The following is a 19528-nucleotide window of genomic DNA, read 5'->3' on the forward strand; positions in this document are numbered from 1 at the left end:
AAGATTTGCTCCTCAGTATTTGCTGTAGCTGCTTTCATCTTGTTCCCTTTCCTTCTCCCCTGCAGATCTGGGTGAGGAAGACAAGTGACAGCACCAAGATGAGGATCTACTTGGGCCAGCTTCAGCGCGGGCTCTTTGTGATCCGCCGGAGGTCAGCGGCTTGACTTTCTACAGTGTTCTTCCCTTGACCTTTTTTCTGGAGTGGTTTTTGGTTTTGTTTTCTTCCCAATAGAAAGTTTTTAACCCGGGAATTGCTCCTTGGCCTTGGAAACTGGGGAGCGCTGTTGTGGATTCTGCGAGGCGCTGTGGTGGCAGCCACTTCGGTCTTTGCGTTGCTCCTTCCTGCCTCGACCTCTTCCGACCAGCCGTCATCATGAACTCTTGATTTGGGGAGTGTTGCGAGTTCGATTTACTCATTTCTTTTTTTTTTTTTTGCTTATACTTTGTCTTTTTTTTTTTTTTTTAAAGCCTCCTTTGAGTTTGAAGGGACATTTTTTTTTTTTTTTAATTGTCTGTAGGTCTTTCTACCAGGAAGGGATACACTCTACATTGCATTTTCATGTTTTGAATCTGATTAGTGGATCACGTAGCTCTTTCCCTTGTCGAGCCCAATTCACTGTTTCCCCAGAAGCTTGGGGCAGAGGTCCTAGCAGAAGGAGATTAATTCTCCTGGCTCTCAGCCTTCTCTGAGAAATAAATGCCTTGTGTAACATCTGGCATATGCCATCCATTCCACTGGCTGAGCGACAGAAAAATTTGCCTGGGTGGCTACGTGCACTGAAGTAAATGGGGTTGGGGGGAGGGGACATCTCATGCTCCGAAATGTGCTGAAGGTACCGCATTTTAAATGTTATTTAATGCAAGTGGTTTATTTAGACGCATTTGTTCTAGCTCAAGCTGGAACAAGGGGTCATTTCAGAAGTTTTTGTTTCTAATTCATTTCTGTTCCCTGCCCCTAAGGAAATGAAGTGGTACCTGGCTCAGGCCAATTATCTGGGTTATCTGTTGTGGGTGGGGAGGGGAGACTGACCGGGCAGTCATCAGTGATCTGTAGACTCTCACTTAAAACTCCACTTGCGCACTCTTGTCGCTGAGGCTGTTACTGCACACGGACTGTTTCTCGAGCCCGTGGAGCTTTGTCGTCACCCCAGCCTCCCAGGAGGTCTGGCCCACGCTGAAGACAAAGGAGCTCTGCCGTGGCTGCCACTCACCGAAGGAATCCTGGGGAAATGGCCTTCCCTGCACTCCCTGCCGCCTGCCCCTCATTTCCAGCCTTGGAGAGGGGATTTGTGGTTTCTAAGCTGCCACCGTAGGATATGTAAAGAATTTGGGGTTGCAACAACTGTTAGCCTCTCTGTGGGAAATCAGTACACCTTATGCATCTTAGGAAATCTTTGTACGTCATGCCCTCGGTCTCGGGTGGTTCTCTTCGTGTCGTCTCTTGATGCATATACCCCAAAGCAAGTTGGGGGCCGTGATAACAAGTGAATCACCTTGTAAGTCCTGGCTTCAACAAAGACCAAACCTTACTGACTTAGAGTCAAGACTTGTACAGATTTTTGTTTTAATTTATAACCCATTTTTTTCTCTCTCCACCCCCCCACCCCGCCCCAGGTGTTGGAGTCTCCTTTAGATAAGAGGGTAAATGATGCTTGTTTTATTTAGCGTTGCCTGGGTGGGTGTTCTGTGCTGCTTCTCTGCCCGCAGCCCCCACCATCATGATTCCTGGGGTGAACCAAGTCCACAGTAAACAGGGCCTTCCTCTCTTGTTTCTTCTTGGCAGCTTTTGCTCTACGAGAGGGCCTTTCTTGCTGTAATTGTCCCCGTGGTGGTGTGTGTGACGTCCCATAATAGCAGTCTGTTCTCCGTTAGTGCCCTGTGATGGAAATTTAGTTATAGTGTATGTGGTCATCAGAGTGGGTTTTTTTGAATGATTGTCTTACTTGGCGTCCTAGCAGTACACCAAAGTTTGTTGTTGTGTTTTTTTTTTTTTTTTTTTTGGAAAGCCTTGTGTTGATAACTACTGGGGATTTCAGCATCAACGCAACAAGTTGCCTTTTTTTTTTTTCCTTGCCTTCTCTGGTGGCACCTTTGTGCTTTTGTGAAGTAACTGTTCATCTGAAGACCAGAGAATCGGCACTTTGGCTTCTTCTCTTCTGTAAATTTTAGGGTGATGAGGCCGTGCTCTGGCCTTGACCACATCACTGCCTTCTCCTCAGTACCCTTACAATCCGTAATCATGACTGTGGGAATGGGGGCAGGTGGGGAATAGACTTGAGACACAGCACAGAAAATTGTACTCCTAATCCCAGAAGACTGAGTTTTTTATTTTATCACCCCAGAGATGAAAAGCCAGCAGTTCAACCCCTCTAGCAGGCCCCTGTGGTGACCAGGGGTAGCAGAGCCCCCTTGTTAGGAGTCAGAGGTGCTTTTGTGGTGGACAAAACAGATTTTGATATTCCTGGACTAACAAGGGGCTGGCTTTTAGCCCAGGTAGCCATTCTCATTCCAAAAGGTCTTTCTCTCTCACCAGACCATAGAGTACCACGTGCATTCCCAAATTCAGACTGTTTCTTGCAGATAATACTTTGAAAAAGGTTGGCCTAGACAACTCTTAGGAAGAACCTGTACATGTGTTAATCTGATCAAGAACTTGCACTTGGGTTATTCTGATCAAGAACCTGTATGTGTTTTTGTTTGAGGCACCTGCCTCAGTCTTCACAGTGTTTGCTATGGATGTGTCCCAATATTTATTTTACCTCCGCTTGGGGGCTTTATGTTGCCTTCCCTACCCTCTGACTCCCTCTCCCAAAGCCAGTGTCCTCTTGAACAATTTCCAGATTTCTGTAGCCATACCAAAGCCAGGATGTTTTCATTCGTTTGGATACCAGTATTTATGGATCTCTAACTACCTAACTTAATTTTTTTTGTTAAACTCCGAACTGGGGCCAGTATAAGATCCCAGAAGCTGATCTGCAAATCAAGCTACTTGTATTTGTGTGTGAGACCCTGTGTTCAGGATTGGGTGACTTTTCTAAGAGAAATATTGGGGGTGGGGTGGGGTTGGTTGTGTTTTGTTTTTTTTTTTTAACCTAACTTGGGGGTGGGGGGAATCCTATTTTTACAGTATTTTTGTTTTTCTATTAACATTTCCTTTTAGCCTTGAATTTTTACTAAATTTCCTCCTGACTTAAAAATCTTGTTCCTAATCTGGGAATTTGAAATCTTGGTACTTAATGTTACACCAATTTTTCCAAAGAGTTCAAACCAATTAAATACCAGTACATGGTAAAAATTTGCAGCCCTTTCAAGCAGCTGGTGGGCTTTTTATATATCATCATTAACTGGTATCATTAAATGTTCTGAGAGGTGAATGTAAAATGTAACAAGTATAGGTTTTTTTTTTAATAACAATAAACTTTCAAAGAGAAAACCAGCATGTAGTCTGTGTTATATCCATTGACTTGATAAATGATTGAAATTTATTTTAGGTGTTTCCCCCCCCCCCCCCCAGCGATTGTGGGGAAAGGAAAGAGGGAGGGGTATTGGCTTGTTACTAGATACTTGCTTGTTATGAAGAGTAAGCTATGGAATGATGTCAAAGACAGGCTCTCAGTTTTGTAAAGAGCAGTCTAGAAGTGTTGACCCATAAATGTGGTGTACTCTTATTGGAGAAGATAAAACAATCTCATTAAAAACTGAGTCAATAAACTTGACTTTAGATAGGAAAAACAAGGTAGACTCGTGTGATTGAGGAGGATGTTGTCATTTGGTACTCTAGAGCACTACTTTCCAGTTTTACCAAAAAAAAAAAAAAAAAAACAAAAACAAAAACAAAACTGGTAATTCTACAGCTCCCTGGTGGGTAAACTGAGGAGGCTGCTCACTGCCACAGGTGATTGACCTGGTGTGCTCACAACCTGAGTGTGGCATGCCCATCGAGAAGGGCTGCTCTGTGCTTTGGATGTTGGAGAAGGGCAGTCACTATTTTTAAATTTTTTTTTTATTGTAACGTAACATTTGTACAGAAGAGTGTTCAAATCTTAATTGTAGAAATTGAGTTTCCTCAAAGAGAACGCGTCCATGTGACCATCATCTAAATAGGAAAGAGCACGGCGGACACCCACAGCCCCAAGCAGGCTTCCTTCCGGTTGCTGCTACTCACTAGGGTAATGGCTAGCCTGACCAGTTTTCTGTATTTTCATCACCTTAACCTTCAAGCTCTTGAGCGGCTGGGCCCTTCCATAGTTGTTCGGAAGAGCCAAATTCCTGGTGGAGGCTAGGGGCTGGCTGGGGATGTGAGAGCTGGTAGCATAGGACGTGGCGAAATGGGGGAGGGGAAAACCCTGCAGGTTAACCCTGTCACCTTCCTGCTTGTTGCCAGGGCAAATGGGACTTGCCCTTCATGTTAATATCCACCTTCGCATGAGTTCTTTATGTATGTCAGGCACTATACTAAACCCTTCACGGCCGGCGTTCTCTCATTATCCTTGTAATGATCCGAGTACTAATACTCCCAATATATTAATATAATTTGTTTATGTTATATTGTTGATGTATTTGTTAACATAGTCATTCTAAGACTTAATTCTCCCATGAAACCCAGAGCTCAGCACTGTGCCTGGTCGTAGTAAGCGCTTGGTAAATGTCCAATAACACTGTTGTAAAATGATGTGCAGAGATAGGCAGACTGGTGAATAATAAGAGTGCCAGCCCTAGGTGCTGTGCTCTTCACTTGTATTGTCTCATGCAAGCCTCATGACAACCCTGGAGAGAAGACTGTTGTTACTACTGGTTTTCAGAGGAGGAAACAGATTCCTTTAGTCACAGGAAATGGTTCAGTAATTTCTCCAAGGTCACACGCTGAGTTGCAGAGTCCCAAATCTTTCAGATTCCAAGCCAGGGTTCCTAACCACTGCACCGTGCAGTCTGTTCCCAGCCCCCTTTGTTAAAATTGCATTCAGCATTTCCACCTTTCTCCAGCCCTTCCCTGGGAGTTTGTTTTTATCTGCTCTCGCCTCTTACAGAGTCAGAGAGCACATTTTAGAGGTATAAACACTATTATTTGCCAGGACCCTTCCCCTGCTGGGTAACTCCCTTGGTCATGGAGTAGAGAGAGTCCCGGTTGCTAGCCAAGAGGCTACTTTCCTCTGAAACAGCACGGGCAGGAGTGCCTCAGTTCTAAAACCAAGGAACCATTTAGAATGTAAAGAGTGCACTGTCTTGATGGAGCCGACTTTATCTAATAAGCAACATGAGAGCCTTTGGAGGAAAACGTGTCTTTTTTTTCCCCTCCCCCAGTTCACTTTCTTCCTGCCTGCCTTTCTTGTCATCTCTAAGGCGGGAGGGGTGGGAGCCATTGAACTGATTTCTAAAAATGTAGATGGAGAGCAGGACATCATGCATCTGGCTGACTGCTCTCTGGATGTTGGTGGACACCAGTTCAATGTCACCCGCTTTAGACTGCCAGCTCAGCTCCAGCCAGCAAGGTGCATAACAACCGAACCCAGGGTTTGCAGTCTTTGGAGAGAGGCAGGAATGAAAGCAATTTCCGGTCTCTCTCACTAGTGTTAGAGACTTCCCAAATCCATCTTGGGTAAAGCTGAGCACCTTTCCTGCTTTTAAAAAGGAAACAGTAGATGGAATGCATTAGAAACATGGGCACCAGCTTACTCTCTTTGGACATAATAACATTGTGAGAAATATATTAGCTTTAGGAATTTTAGTGTTTACCAGAATAGATATTTTTGTGAATAACTATGATTATTAAGACCAAAGATATGTATGTTTAGGAGGATCCCTGGGGGAGTGAGCGTGATAAGATAACAGCATAGGTACCTAGATACTTAATCCCTTTACCCATTTTCCCTAATCTGTGTTTGCTCAATTCTCTGAAAGATACAGATCTATAAGATAACAAAATTCACTTTACTGATACAGGAAGACCAATAATCCAAATCTGAAAGATTCTCTCCCCTGTTTTTCCGAAGCTGGAGACTCAGCAGATGCTCCCTGTCTGTTGGCATCACCTGTCTGCCTGCCAACGGTGTGAATGGGTGTGGTGTCAAAGTAGGCAATATTCCAGAGCCCTCTAGGAAAGCAGTGCCCATAGGGAATAAGCAGGTACTGAAGGTGGAAGGACAGTGGCCTCAGGTTGGCAAGTCCCTACAGATAGTCGAGAATCACTTTTATTTCAACACTGATTCTTTTAATAAGTATTTGAGTTTTTACTGAGATGCAGTGTGGCATAGTGGCCGTGTGGCAAAGCAAAAGCTTTGGAATCAGTATTTGAATCCAGCTTTGTTGCTTCAGTTAACTAGCTGCTGTGTGACTTTCGGCAACTTAATTTCTTTTTTTTTAAGATTTTTTTTTTTTTTTTGAGACAGAATGAGAGAGAGAGAGAGAGAGCACATGAGAGGGGGGAGGGTCAGAGGGAGAAGCAGACTCTCTGCCAAGCAGGGAGCCCGATGCGGGACTCGATCCAGGGACTCCTGGATCATGACCTGAGCTGAAGGCAGTCGCTTAACCAACTGAGCCACCCAGGCGCCCCATCAACTTAATTTCTCTTAACCTCAGTTTCCTCGTCTGTTAAATAATATCCACCCAGGAGCGTGCTTTTGAGGATTCTAATATTAATGCATAGAGCACTTACTATGTGCTAAGCATTTTACCCATATTAACTTATGGAATCCTTATAATGATCCTTTGAGGTAGTTACTATTACAATCCTCACTTTGTAGTCAAGGGAATCAAGAAACAGAGGTTAAGTAACTTGCCCAAAGTCACACAGCTAGTAAGTGGTAATCCAGGATTCTGAGCCCAGTTTCTATAGAGTCCCTGCTCTCATTCACCATACTGTGCTTGGAGGGGTATGTAACACAGGACTGGCCTGAGAGCCCAGGCTCTGGGGACTGTCCCTTCCATTGTCAGTATTGCTGCCATCTGTCTGTTCTCTGTCCTTGGATGCTAATCTGCCAGCTCCTAAGAGACCAGAATGATTTCAGGAAGCTAGTTTAGCGCCGACAAACTATGAAGGTAAAGCTGCCAGCTTTAGAGATCATGCTAAGCATCTACTCCTACAAATGGGTTGGAGGGCCCAGGGCGTTGGGTTGAGGAAGATTCTGAAGCCCAAGTTGGGTAGATTGGGAGGAGTGGCCTAATCAGTTAGCTTTGCCATGGGCAAGGGAGCCCATTTATTTGCCATCCCTGATTTAGTTTGACCCCTTGATTTTGAAGTTGAAAACAGCTGAGGCCCAGAGATGGTAAATGATGTGCTTAAGTTCATATGGCCAGCTCTAAACAGAGAGGTGTTGGGGGTCTTGTATTCATAATCCTGGTGTGACCACTCCTTAACCCAGGGCATTAACTTAATGTCTGTGTGCTTCAGTGTTCGGGCACACTCATCCCAGCGTGCCTGGGATTTTTCTGGTTTTAGCTTTCATAGTCTTGCATTGCAGGAAGCATCTCAGACCCAGGCACACTGAGACAGTTGGGCACCCTGCTCCGTTTCCTTCTCTGTAAAGTGGGGATGAGAGTTGCCCTTTTGCTGTGGAGTTGCTGATTCCATGGATTAACTGAGTTCTTACGGATAAAGCACTCACAAGTAGCGTTTGGGACATAGTAAATCCTCAGTACGTGTTGGTTGTTTATGGTTGTTCTTGTTTTCATTGGAGCAGAGGGTTCCCGCCGCAGAATAGGTTCCTTCACTGGAACTTCAGTGTCATCCCACACCTTGCCATGATCATTTGGTCACCTGGAGTCCGTTGCTCGGGATGTTTCATCTTCTACTTGAAATAGTAAATAATCATGAGCTTGAGGATTGACGTAGTTACTGCATTCAATCCACATGACATTTATTGAGTAGTAGTGTAGGTTCTTTTGGGGGAAGCATGGTTCCTTCCCTCTGGGGCACTGAGGATGGACAGCCTGGCTTGTCAGTCATCCTAGTTCCATGGAACAGGGGCTACGTTTGAGGCGTGGAGAAAGTGGGACGAGGGCATAATAGCTGCTGACATTTGTGGAGCAGGTGGCTAAGCGCTTCACGTGCATTATCTCTGTTTGTTGCGCCCTCTGGATTTGTTGTTACATGTCTGGGGTTTACAGACCGGGAAACTGAGGTTTAGAACGATTAAGAAACTTGTCTCCAGTTCACCCAGCTTGATTCCAGAACAGGTCGACGCTGACCCAAATCTGCATTCTTATGAACCATGAGTGCTTTACACTTTCTTCTGAAAGAAAATAAAATTCAAGCTTGGCCTGAAAGCTGAGGCAGGCCTTGAGCAGTGTCTGTGGCTGGGAACAGGAATTGCAGACGGAGAAAATGGCTTGAGTAAAAGCAGAGGTGGGGGGTGGGGCATGTTTAAAAAGTCAAGTAAAAGTGTGTGTGTTCAATAATAAATCTGGATGAATGAGCTTTGAACTTTAAAATCCGTTTGCTCCCCAGCCCCGTATCTTTTTGTCCTTCCACACTTTTGGTTCACCTTCCTTTCCTTTCTGCTTCTGTCCTTTTCCCCCTTCCCTGGCCCACCCCGTTCCCTCCTCCCCCTTTTATATCGCCAGTGCGGTGGCTCGTGGCAGTCTTGGAGTGACGCTTTCCAATTTCACACTTACATGCTCCCGAAAGTATTCGTAAACTAACTCGTATGTAAAACCAATAAAGGGCAACAGCACACGTTCCTGTTAGACAGTAATTTTGTTTGACTCCCTTTCTTCTGTCTTGATCACTCATCTTCCTGCAAACATGGTGCTTTGACCTTACCACAAGCGGAAGTTTCAGGAATCCAAGCGTGGTGGCGCTCTTGTCAGCGTATGAGTAATAGGAACGCGTCAGAGTTCGTGCTTACCGAGCACTTACTATGTACCTGGACAAGTGCTAAGTACTCTTTGTACATTACCTTTTTTAACACACTCAACACCCATGTGAGGTGTGTCTTGATTCCCATTTTAACAGATGAGGAAATTGAGACTCGGAGGAGAAAAAGCTTCACCTCTGCATCACATTCGTACATTTCCTTTTCCTGTTGGCTTCCCCTATCCTCACATAGACTGCCAGAGTTATAAAGGACGCTTAGTTGTCATCTGAGTCAACCCCCCTCTGTTTTTCACACTTGGGAACAGATACTGAGAAGGGAAGCAACTTGCGTAAGATCACACTGCTGATTAATGGCAGAGCAGAAACTAAATCCAGGTCTTGAAAGCAACTCTTCATTGCAACAGTTGAGGGAAGACCCAGGCTGAGGCTGAAGGGCATGGAGATGAGATTTGGGTTTGAATTTTAGCTCTGTGGGTTTACAAGCTGCGTGATGTTAGGCAAGTCATGGAACCTGTGTGGACTCCAGTCTAGAAAATGGGGATGATAATGACAACCACCTTAGCAGTTCATTGTGAGGATTAAATGGGGTCATGTAAACAAAGCAGCCACAACAATGACCCTCATGCTTGAAACTAGCCTGGCTTACTCTATCGCTTTAGAAAATACATCCCCCGTTGCCAGCTGCCCATGTTAGGGGCCATTGTTATTTCCGGAGTTGTCTGCCCCACCTGCCCCACCTGCCCCCATCCCAGCGTGCCTTGAGGCTAAGCCCACATTAACCTTCCAAGGGTGCCCCTGCCACTAGCCACAAACCTTGAAATTCAAGACAAGCAGATGTCCAAGCATCTGTTCTCCACCTTATTAATGCCTCACTAGAGAAGAGTTTGAAATTCTGCCCCCCACCCGCCACTGGCTGTGTTTGAGAAACCACTGGCCTGTGAGGGAGGGCAGGGACTCGGTCTCCCCACCCTCCCCCCAAATCCCCAGGCACACTTTATTTTTTTAAAGATTTCATTTATTTATTTAACAGAGACACAACAAGAGAGGGAACACAAGCAGGGGGACTGGGAGAGGGAGACGCAGGCTTCCCGCGGAGCAGGGAGCCGGATGCGGGGCTCGATCCCAGGACCCTGGGATCATGACCCCAGCCGAAGGCAGATGCTTAATGACTGAGCCACCCAGGTGCCCCTCCAGGCACACTTTAAATGCTTATTGAATGAACGATTGACTATTGTCTCCTTATTTCTCAGGGCAGCATTTTAATTTCTAAGATCGAACTAATAACACGCAGTTTAGAAATTAAAGGATTCTACAAAGTTGGCCACAAAATACAGTAGTCTCTTATTTCCTACCTCATTTCCCCTCCCAGAAGCAATCATTGTACCTCTTTGAGCTGATTATTTTGGTATTTCCCTTTTAACTCTGCTTATTATTAATGCTAGATATTTCAGTTCTGTGCATTCTCTATTACTCTGACCATGGCAGTCCTCCCCTCCCGCCCAATATAGTTATTTCATAATTTTGATCAGGTCAATATTCAGTGTTTACATTATTATGGCTGTGTAAACTCTAGTCACAGCTGAGCCCTATTGTAAAGTATGATTGCTTCCCCCCCCCCCCCCTTGGCAGCGTTCCTCACCCCCCCAGGAGTTAATAATTGTCTTGTATTCTGTTGTATGCTTGGTTTCCTAGGTGCTTCTTAGGAATTCAATCTCAAAGCCTTCACCAAGGCTTTAAATTCCCTTTAAGACATTCAGATAGTCGAGGTAGATTTCATCACCTGGAAAAAGCTTCCTGCCCTGGGGACTTCTGGTCTGGTTGCCCACTCTGGACTGCTCCCTCCCAACCTGGTCTGGCACATAACTGTCCTGCTGGAGTCTTCCTTCACCACCATCCTGGGGCTCCTCTGTCCCTCTTTGGGCTTGGATCTCTCATTCTCATTTCCTTTGTCTTCCTTTTTCTCTACTGCCCCATTTTGGCGAAATGCTTCTTGCAGTAACTTACTAAGCATGATTAAAAACACTTTCATTCTGTTCTCTTACTTCATTGATGGCTTGGCTGGTATAACTACATTTTTAATTCCCAGAATTTAAGCCCATACATTTCCAGAATTGAAAAGGCCCACAGAGCACTTAGCACTTAACTGTATTTCAGCCAGCCCCTCCCTTCTTCAGCCTTCATTTCAGGAGGTTCCATGTACTGGTAAATTCATTATTCTCACGTTTCTTTGCTGTCAGTTTTAAGATTCAGGTTTTGTTTTATTTTAATTTACTTTCCAGCTTCTAAAATCTGGTTGTTTCCTCTCCAGTGTTTTCCATTCTGGTAGGTTTAATTCTAGCTTGGAAATCATTTTCCTTCAAGATTTTGAAGGTATTGTTTATTGCTGTCAACTTCCGATGTTGCCCTGGAGAAGTTGGAAACCCTTCTGATTATTTATTCTTTGATCTATTCCCCCAGCTTTGTTGAGACCTAATTGACATTGTGTCGGTTTAAGGTGTACAATATGATCTGATGTACGTGTATATCGTGAAGTGATTACCACAATAAGGTTAGTTAACCTATCCATCACCTCAATAGTTGTACCGTTTTTTTTGGTATGTCGTGGAAACTACTCTATCATCTTTCATGTATACGGTACAGTATTTATTAACTGTGGTTACCATACTGTCCATTACATCCCTAGGATTTATCTATAATTGGAAGTTTGTACCCCTTGGCCACCTTTATTCTTTTTCTCCACTCCCCACCCCGCTCCTGCCTCCAGCAACTACCAATCTACTCTCTCTCTGTATGAGTTTGATTTTTTTAGATTCCACATATAAGTGAGATTAGATAGTATTTTTCTTTCTTGGACTTAACGTCACTTAGCATACTGCCCTCGGGGTTCATCCATATTGTTGCAAATGGTAAGATTTCCTTCCTTTTTTATGGCTGAATAATATTTCAGTGTGTATATACCACAATTTTTTAATCCATTCATCAACAGATACAGGTTGCTTCCATGTCTTGGCCATTATGAATAATGCTGTGGTGAACATGGGGGTACAGATATGTCTTTGAGACAGTGGTTTCATCTCCTTTGGATATATACCTAGAAGTAGAGTTGCTGGATCACATGGTAGTTCTATTTTTTATTTTTTGAGGAGCCTTCATACTGTCTTCCATTCCCACCAACAGTGCAAGGGTTGCCAGAATGGTTCCCTTTTCTCCTTATGTTCGCCTGTACTTGTCATCTCTTGTCTTTTTGATTATTCATTTTAATAGGTGTGAGGTGGTATCTTGTGGTTTCGATTTTCATTTCCTTGATGATTAGTGATGGTGAGCAACTTTTCACATACCCATTGGCCATTTGTGTATCCTTGGTGATCTGACTTTTTAACGTCTCTGGAAGCATGTAGGATCTGTGGTATTTTGAAAATTCATAATGATAGGCCTTATAGTGGGCCCATTGTCCTAAGCAGTTAGCTTTTTCAATTCAGGAAACATGTTCTTCAACTCTGAGAATTAAAATACACATAAACACACATATACACACACACACAGACTTTTTTTTTTTTAAAGATTTTATTTATTTTAGACAGCACACACAAGTGGGGGGGGAGGGGCAGAGAGAGAAGCAGGCTCCTGGCTGAGCAGGGAACCCGATGTGGGGCTTGATCCCAGGACCCTGGGGTCATGACCTGAGCCAAAGGCAGACGCTTAACCAACTGAACCACCCAGGCGCCCCCCACACACGCACTTTTCATGGATATAGTTACCAGCCTCCAAGATGGTGCCCACGATCCTTGCCTCCCAACAGTCATACCCCGTGTACAGTTCACTGTCATTATTGGACCAGGGTTGGTCTCTGTGACCAGTAGCGTACAGCAGAAGTAATAGTAATTCACTTCTCAGATTAGAGTATAAAAGACACAGTGGACACAGTGACTTCTGTTTGGCTGTGCTCTCTCTTTCTCTTGGATCACTTGCTTTGGGGAAAGATAGCTACCATGTGAACAGCCATATAGGGAGGCCCATGTGGCAAGGATCTGAGGCCTCCTGTCAACAGCCAGCTAGCCACTGAAACTTCTGCCGATAGCCATGTGAGTGAGTCACTTTGGAAGAAATCCTCCAGCCTCAGTCTAGCCTTCAGATGAGACTGTAACCCCCAGACTGCTTGACTGCAACTTCATGGGAGACCCTGACCCAGAACCACCCAACTAACTTGCTCCCAGGGATTCCTGACCCTCAGAACCTGGGTAAGAGAATAAATGTCAGAAATTGCTGAGTATATGGGATAATTTGTTATGCAGCAATAGATAATTAATATAATGGATGATTTTTCCCCCCTCCATTTTCTCTATCCTTGCATTCGGGGATTCCTATTACTTGGATAATAGATTTCCCATAACAGTCTTCAGCTTTTCTTTTCTTTTGTTTCCTGTTTTCTCTTTGTCTTTTTACTTTCTGTTCTGGGAGATTTCTTTCACTTTATCTTTTAACCTTTCTATTGAGTTTTACTTTGCTTTTTCATTAAAAAAATTTTTTAAGAACTATATTAGTTTTCTGATTTTGTATCATTTCTTCTTTTTAAAGAGTAGTACCCATTTCTAGAGTTCTTTCATCCAGAGACATTTGCTTTCTCTAGAGAAGAAACCTCTGATCTTTTGCCAGGTTGGTCTCTTGGCAATTTTGCGGCTTGAAGTAGGGAAGCTGATCTGAGGAACTGACAGCTGTTGCTTTTTTTTTTTTTTTTAAGTTTTCATTTAAATTCCAGTTAGTTAACACAGTGTAATTTTAGTTAGGTGTACAGTTTAGTGATTCAACACTTCATATATCACCTGGTGCTCATTGCAACAAGTGCACTCCTTAATCCCCATTGCCTATTTCCTCCATCCCTCAACCCAACTCCCCTGTGGTAACCATCACTTTGTTCTCTGTAGTTGCGAGTCTGTTTCTTGGTTTACCTCTGTCTTTTCACCTCCCCCCACCCCCACATGCTCATTTGTTTTCTTAAATTCCACATATGTGTGAAATCATATAGTATTTGTCTTTCTGACTGACTTATTTTGCTTAGCATAATACTTTCTAGCTCCATCCATGTCATTGCAAGTGGCAAGATTTCATTCTTTTTGGTGGGTGAGTACTATTCTGTTTTATCTGTATACTACATCTTCTTTATTCATTCATCAGTCAATGGACACTAGGACTGTTTTCATAGTTTGGCTATTGTAGATAATGCTGCTCTAAACATCTGGTGCATGTATCCCTTTGGATTAGTATTTTTGTATTCTTTGGGTAAATACCTAGTTGTGTGATTGCTGGAAATTGACAGCTTTTTAAACTGAATTTCAACCAGTCTCACTGCCTTAACCCTCATTTCTAGAGGTATCTTCATTTCTGATTGGGTGTTGCTAATCTAGGAGTCTTGGCTTTCTCCACTGTTAGCTTAAGATTTTGGGGTGTGTGTGTGTGTGTGTGTGTGTGTGTGTGTGTGTGTGTGTGTGTGTGTGTGTGTGTGTGTTCTACATTCAGCTTCTGCAGTTTGTTTTTTTCTTCACCTATTGTCTCCATTCTGGTGGGTTTAAGTCCTTAAAACAGAGCAAAACAGAACACTTTTATAGTTGTTTCAGTGGGGATTTCATGGAAAAAAGAACAGATGCATATACTCAGTCAACTTTCTTTACCTTCACCCTCATGGCTTGCCCACCCCCACCTGTCTCTGGGACCTTCTGTGACTTATTCAGTGTCTTCAAAATAATGAAGGGGACATTGACTAGCTCACAGTCACTGTGGTCCTGAGGTCCTAACCTATGAACAAGTGCAGTGGGAACGCTAGTAGGTCATTTCCAAATAATCAGTACATTCTTATCACAAAGCTGCTAGTTTGTGTCTGAAAACCTGTCAGTGGCCTTTAACTGCAGACTTTGACTTCAGAACTGAGTGTCAAGATTTAAGAGGACGAATTTACATACATGCACCTTGAAGGTCCAAATGTGTGTATATAATACAGTGCCTGTGGGTTTATATTGCATATATGTGCACAAATAGACATCATGAAAATGAGCCTCCTTGCCAACCAAAACCCACCTTCAGACTGTGGGTGAGTTGAGAAGCAAGAAAAATGTTTAGCCTAAAGTATGTTTAAATATTCATGATGTCTTCAAAGCAAAGCTGTTGGGAAAGACTAAGCCACCTGGAACACAGCTGTGATAGTACAATAAGGCATCTTGAAAAATCACATTGTGTCATGCAGGGCAGGGAAGAATATTTAGGTGACCTAGCCCAGGCCCCTGCTGCACACTGTAATAAAAACTGTTTTGGATATGTCTATTATTAGCAAGATCAGATTAATACTTAGAGTATAGTACTATCTTGCCAGCTTGAAGATGATTATATTTCGGGTTATAGAACTTATTTGGGATAACAAATTCCATTTATTTACTATCTGTCTTTCCTCGTGTGATAGGGTTTTCAAGATGGCATTTATGTGGCACACTCATCACTGCTTTCCCCTTGTGCCCCGGGAAGACATTACTAATCAGTCTTGGCCCTCATTCTCTTCAGGCCCAGATGTGAGGACTCAAGAATCCTTTCTACACAATGCTCCTTGCAGCTACTAGCAGTTGATGCGTGGAGTGTAGTGGCAGGCTCGCCAGATGAAACATTTTGTAAACCATTTCTTGTTGGTCTTTTATCAGCAATCTCAGTTGAATACGCTGTGGTTCACATTACTGGGCATGGTCCCTCCAGAGCCGACTAGGATAGAATTTTCACTTTCCTGGGCTAAAATCACTTCAGCAATTTTGCTTTTGTTTTGGGGATCTCACCTACCATGATCATCCTGAGTTTTGATTTTAATTCCAAGAGTTTTAAGTGCTTGTGCACTCGGTTTCTTCAACTGAATAGCACACTTTATCCTGTCACATGCCATCATCTTTTTACTCTACACCAGGGGTCAGCAAACCATGACCCATAGGCCAAATCCAGCTTGCCACCTGTTTCTGTGAATAAAGTTTTATTGGAAGTTTATGTCCTATCCATGACTGCATTTGCACTAAAAGGGCAGGGTTGAGTAGTTGCTACAGTGACTGTCTGACCCACAAAACCAAAAATATTTACGTTCTTGCCTTTTACAAGAAAAAACTTTTGCCTCTCAGCTGTTATCTAATATTTTCTCCAGGGTGTATTCAACTCTTTTACAAACCCACTTAATTATGGTTTCATCCAGTCCACATTTATCTGTTGTACTCACAAGGCTCTCCTGAGCAATGTTAAGTGCTCATTGCTATTCAGACATGCTGATAACAACACTTTCTACTATTTGTTGAGCACTTACTATAGCCCGGGCAGTGCTAAGCACTCTACATAAATTGAGTGAACAAAAGGAAGCAAATGGCTTGGCATAGTGCACTGCATAGGGTAGGTGCTCAATTTTTAATTTTTACAGCAGCCCTATGAAGGTGTCATTAAAGAGTAGCTTACTCAGGGTAGCCAGGCCAGTAAATGGCAGAACTAGTGTCCAACTCAATTTGGACTGGTTCTACAACTTGTGACCTTTCCATTGAACCTTGTTGTCCCTTTCTACTACATTTTTTCTGACTTGCCAGTCTGGTAATCTGTCAAGTAATTTGAATAATGGGCACTACATATATAAAATGTATAGGTGTGGATGGTATAGTGTATTATCTCAGATCCTCCTAACATACAGGCAGGTTGGATATTATTCCCATTTTACAGTTGAAGAAACTGAGTCTGAGAGAATGTCATACAGATAGTAAGCTGTTTGCTGGCACAGTTCTAAGTTAGTATGAATTAAGATCTTTACACCTCACTGCTATGATAGAAAACTATGGTATGTGGCTGTTCAGCAGTTTCTACAATACATATTTATAGAGAACTCACTCTAAACCAGGTACTGTGCTCAACCCGTGATACATTCTTTTATACAATGAATAATTCTTCTAAATGCTAATTGTCTAATGTTTGTTTTTAATTTAGTGTACTTGATAACAGATATTTGGGGTCACATTCTCAACTCTCCTTAAAAAAATTGAAATCTAAGATTTTTTTTTGTACTTTGATTTCCCCATCTGTGAAATGGGAGAGAAAATATGTTTTTTTTTTTTTTTTTTACATCTTCCAATTTTCTGTTTCTAAAATTTCCAGCAAGAGAGTTGGCATTGAATAGAGATGGCAAAAAGGGAGTCTCTGGGTAGGATCCAGCCTTTTGGCTTTTACACAGTGCATTGTAAGAAATTGTGAATTAATTTAAAAATTCTTAGATTAAGAAATTTTTGAGCTTCTAAATAATGAGATAATTTTACAAGACAGAGTTTGTTGCCCCACATGGACACATGGTTGGAGCTGAGTAGAAGCTTCTCCCTTTAGACAGAGCACATGCTCTCCTGGTAATTAGTCCCCATCATGCTATCGTTTTCCGAACACTGAAGGCATGTCAGTTCTTTTTTTTTTTTTTTTTTTTAATGTTCATTTAGCCACTGTATAATACATCATTAGTTTTTGGTGTAGTGTTCAGTGATTCATTAGTTATAATAACACCCAGTGCTCATCACAACACGTGCCCTCCTCAATACCCATCACCCTGGCATGTCAGTTCTATTTAAAATGTCCCATTTTAGGGGTGCTTCGGTGGTCCAATGGTTTAAGCATCCAAGTCTTGATTTTGACTCAGGTCATGATCTCAGGGTTGTGAGATTGAGCCCCAGTGCAGGGTCAGGTTGTCCTTCTCCCTCCCTCTCTGCCCCTCCTCCTGGTCATGCAGGCTCTTTCTTTCTCTCTCTAAAATAAATAAAAAGTCTTTAAAAAAAAAAGGTCCCATTTTAATCATTTACTTTGCTCTCTGATCTTTGTAGACAGTTGAATGTGTAACTTCATTCAGTCAAGCAGGAGAGATTTCAGCTGGGTATAAAGAAAGAATATCATCTACAAGGTGAAATGTGTTTTAGAAACTTGATTGAACTGAATCGATAGAAAACCTTCACTCCCTGGTTTTATGTATTTTGAAGGAATTATATTTAAATCCAAATAGGACATTTGAAATAAGAATAAATGAAAGGAAAGCTATTTTTTTAAAAAATATTTATTTGACAGAGAGAGGCAACATAAACAGGGGGAGTGGGAGAGGGAGAAGCAGGCTTCCCGCCGAGCAGGGAGCCCGATGCGGGGCTCAATCCCAGGACCCTGGGATCATGACCTGGGCCGAAGGCAGATGCTTAACGACTGAGCCACCCAGGCGCCCCGAAAGGAAAGCTGTTTTTAATCTACACACATATGTAACTATAGTCTGTGGTGTCTACCTACTTATTAAGGGCAAAATATTACCTTTGTAAAGTTATGGGGGAACCACAATTATGTTCAGATCCCAGCGAGGCGTACTGAGAAGCTGCTGGTACCTTGGACAGCACCATCCCACTTCTTTGGCACATGTTCTTTTGCAGGGGAAATACCGTACTTAGCTCACTTTTAAATTCCATCCAACTCTGAACTCTTCCTTTTTAAATGATTGTCACTCCTCTAAAGGGAAATAAGAGAACGGGTAACTACCAAAATGTCTGTTCTTCAGGACGGTTTAATTATTTCCTATCTATAGTTTTTTGATTTATTTACTGCTTATTTTAAAAGACTGAATAGTGGCAGGGTTTGTTTGTTTGTTTTCTTTCTCCTCCATATTAAAAGTTAAAAAGCATTTCTCTTTGCTTTCTGCACTCCTGTTTCAGCAGTGTCTGGAACATAGTGGTCAATAATGCTCATAGAGTGAACGCATACTTCTCCTATGGTGACATTGATAGTGACACATCTCAGTCACAAAAGGTATGGCACTAATTGGAAAGAGGTAGAGTGTTTGATCCCTTTCTGGAAACTATGTTTTGTTTGTGCTTTCTGAAATAGGTTACATTACCTCCCCCTGGCAGCTTTGCTCACTAGAATGAGTAATATAAGAGAATCCAATCCTAGCATCTTCACCCACTCCCAGCGCGCACACACACACACACACACACACACACACACACACACACACACACACACACACACGACAGAGCAATTCAAAGTGTACTTCCCACAAAATACACAGCACATGTCATTAGCACCAAAGTCATTCCTTGAGTCTAGGTCCTGGCTCAAACTTCACATTTCACAACTCATTCTTTGGCAGTAAACTGGCAGCACTTAGATCTTGTGAGGCCGAGCAGAAATCTCCTTCCCCAACCACAGTGCTCCATATTAATATCATTTCTCCTTAAAGCTCTTAGCACTTACTCTCTGTACTACTCACTTGGCAGGTAATCATGCACATCTCTTGTTCTTTTATTTAAATCTGGTATTTAACCTTTTCTGTATTGGTTTCTTTACCTCTTTTCTAGATCATATGCAAATCAGGTATAAGGAAAGGTACATATTAGTGTTGTTCCCTGTGCATAGCAAATCTGTTTCTTACTTTATCCCAGAAGTATGCTTTGAGACAAATTTGGGTCCAGTTAGCTTATTTGTGAGGTGATCCCTTGTAAGTAAGTGAGGGAGTAGGAAAGTGAGATAGGCAAAGGAAGAAACACAGGCAAAAGGGTGTGGTAGAGAGTGGGTTACCCCAGTGGGCAACTGCACCATACTGCCGGGGACTTTCTCAGTATGGTCCAGCAGAAATACAGTGCAAGCCACAAATGCCAGCCACATGTATAATCTTAAATTTTCTAGTAGCCACATTAAAAAGAGAAAATG

The 19528-nt window shown here is 42.8% G+C and overlaps 1 protein-coding gene across 7 annotated transcripts in view; it reads left to right on the forward strand.

The window, feature by feature from the left end:
- SUDS3 (SDS3 homolog, SIN3A corepressor complex component) overlaps positions 1-19528 on the forward strand; it is a 181648-nt gene that overhangs the window by 30807 nt on the left and 131313 nt on the right. For 5 of the 7 annotated variants that reach the window (XR_003517090.2, XM_027577081.2, XM_027577083.2 and 2 more), the window contains exon 12: positions 66-151. Coding sequence is in view for 6 of the 7 variants with exons in the window: in XM_027577081.2 (XP_027432882.1) it covers positions 66-151 (86 nt within the window). In the remaining variant the exon portion in view is untranslated. Of the gene's footprint in view, positions 1-65; positions 3429-17486; positions 17511-19528 lie in introns of those variants that run through there. The other 2 variants (XM_027577087.2, XM_027577085.2) reach the window with 2 other exon arrangements.

Source organism: Zalophus californianus, chromosome 14 (genome assembly GCF_009762305.2).
Source record: "Zalophus californianus isolate mZalCal1 chromosome 14, mZalCal1.pri.v2, whole genome shotgun sequence".
Taxonomy (NCBI): domain Eukaryota; kingdom Metazoa; phylum Chordata; class Mammalia; order Carnivora; family Otariidae; genus Zalophus; species Zalophus californianus.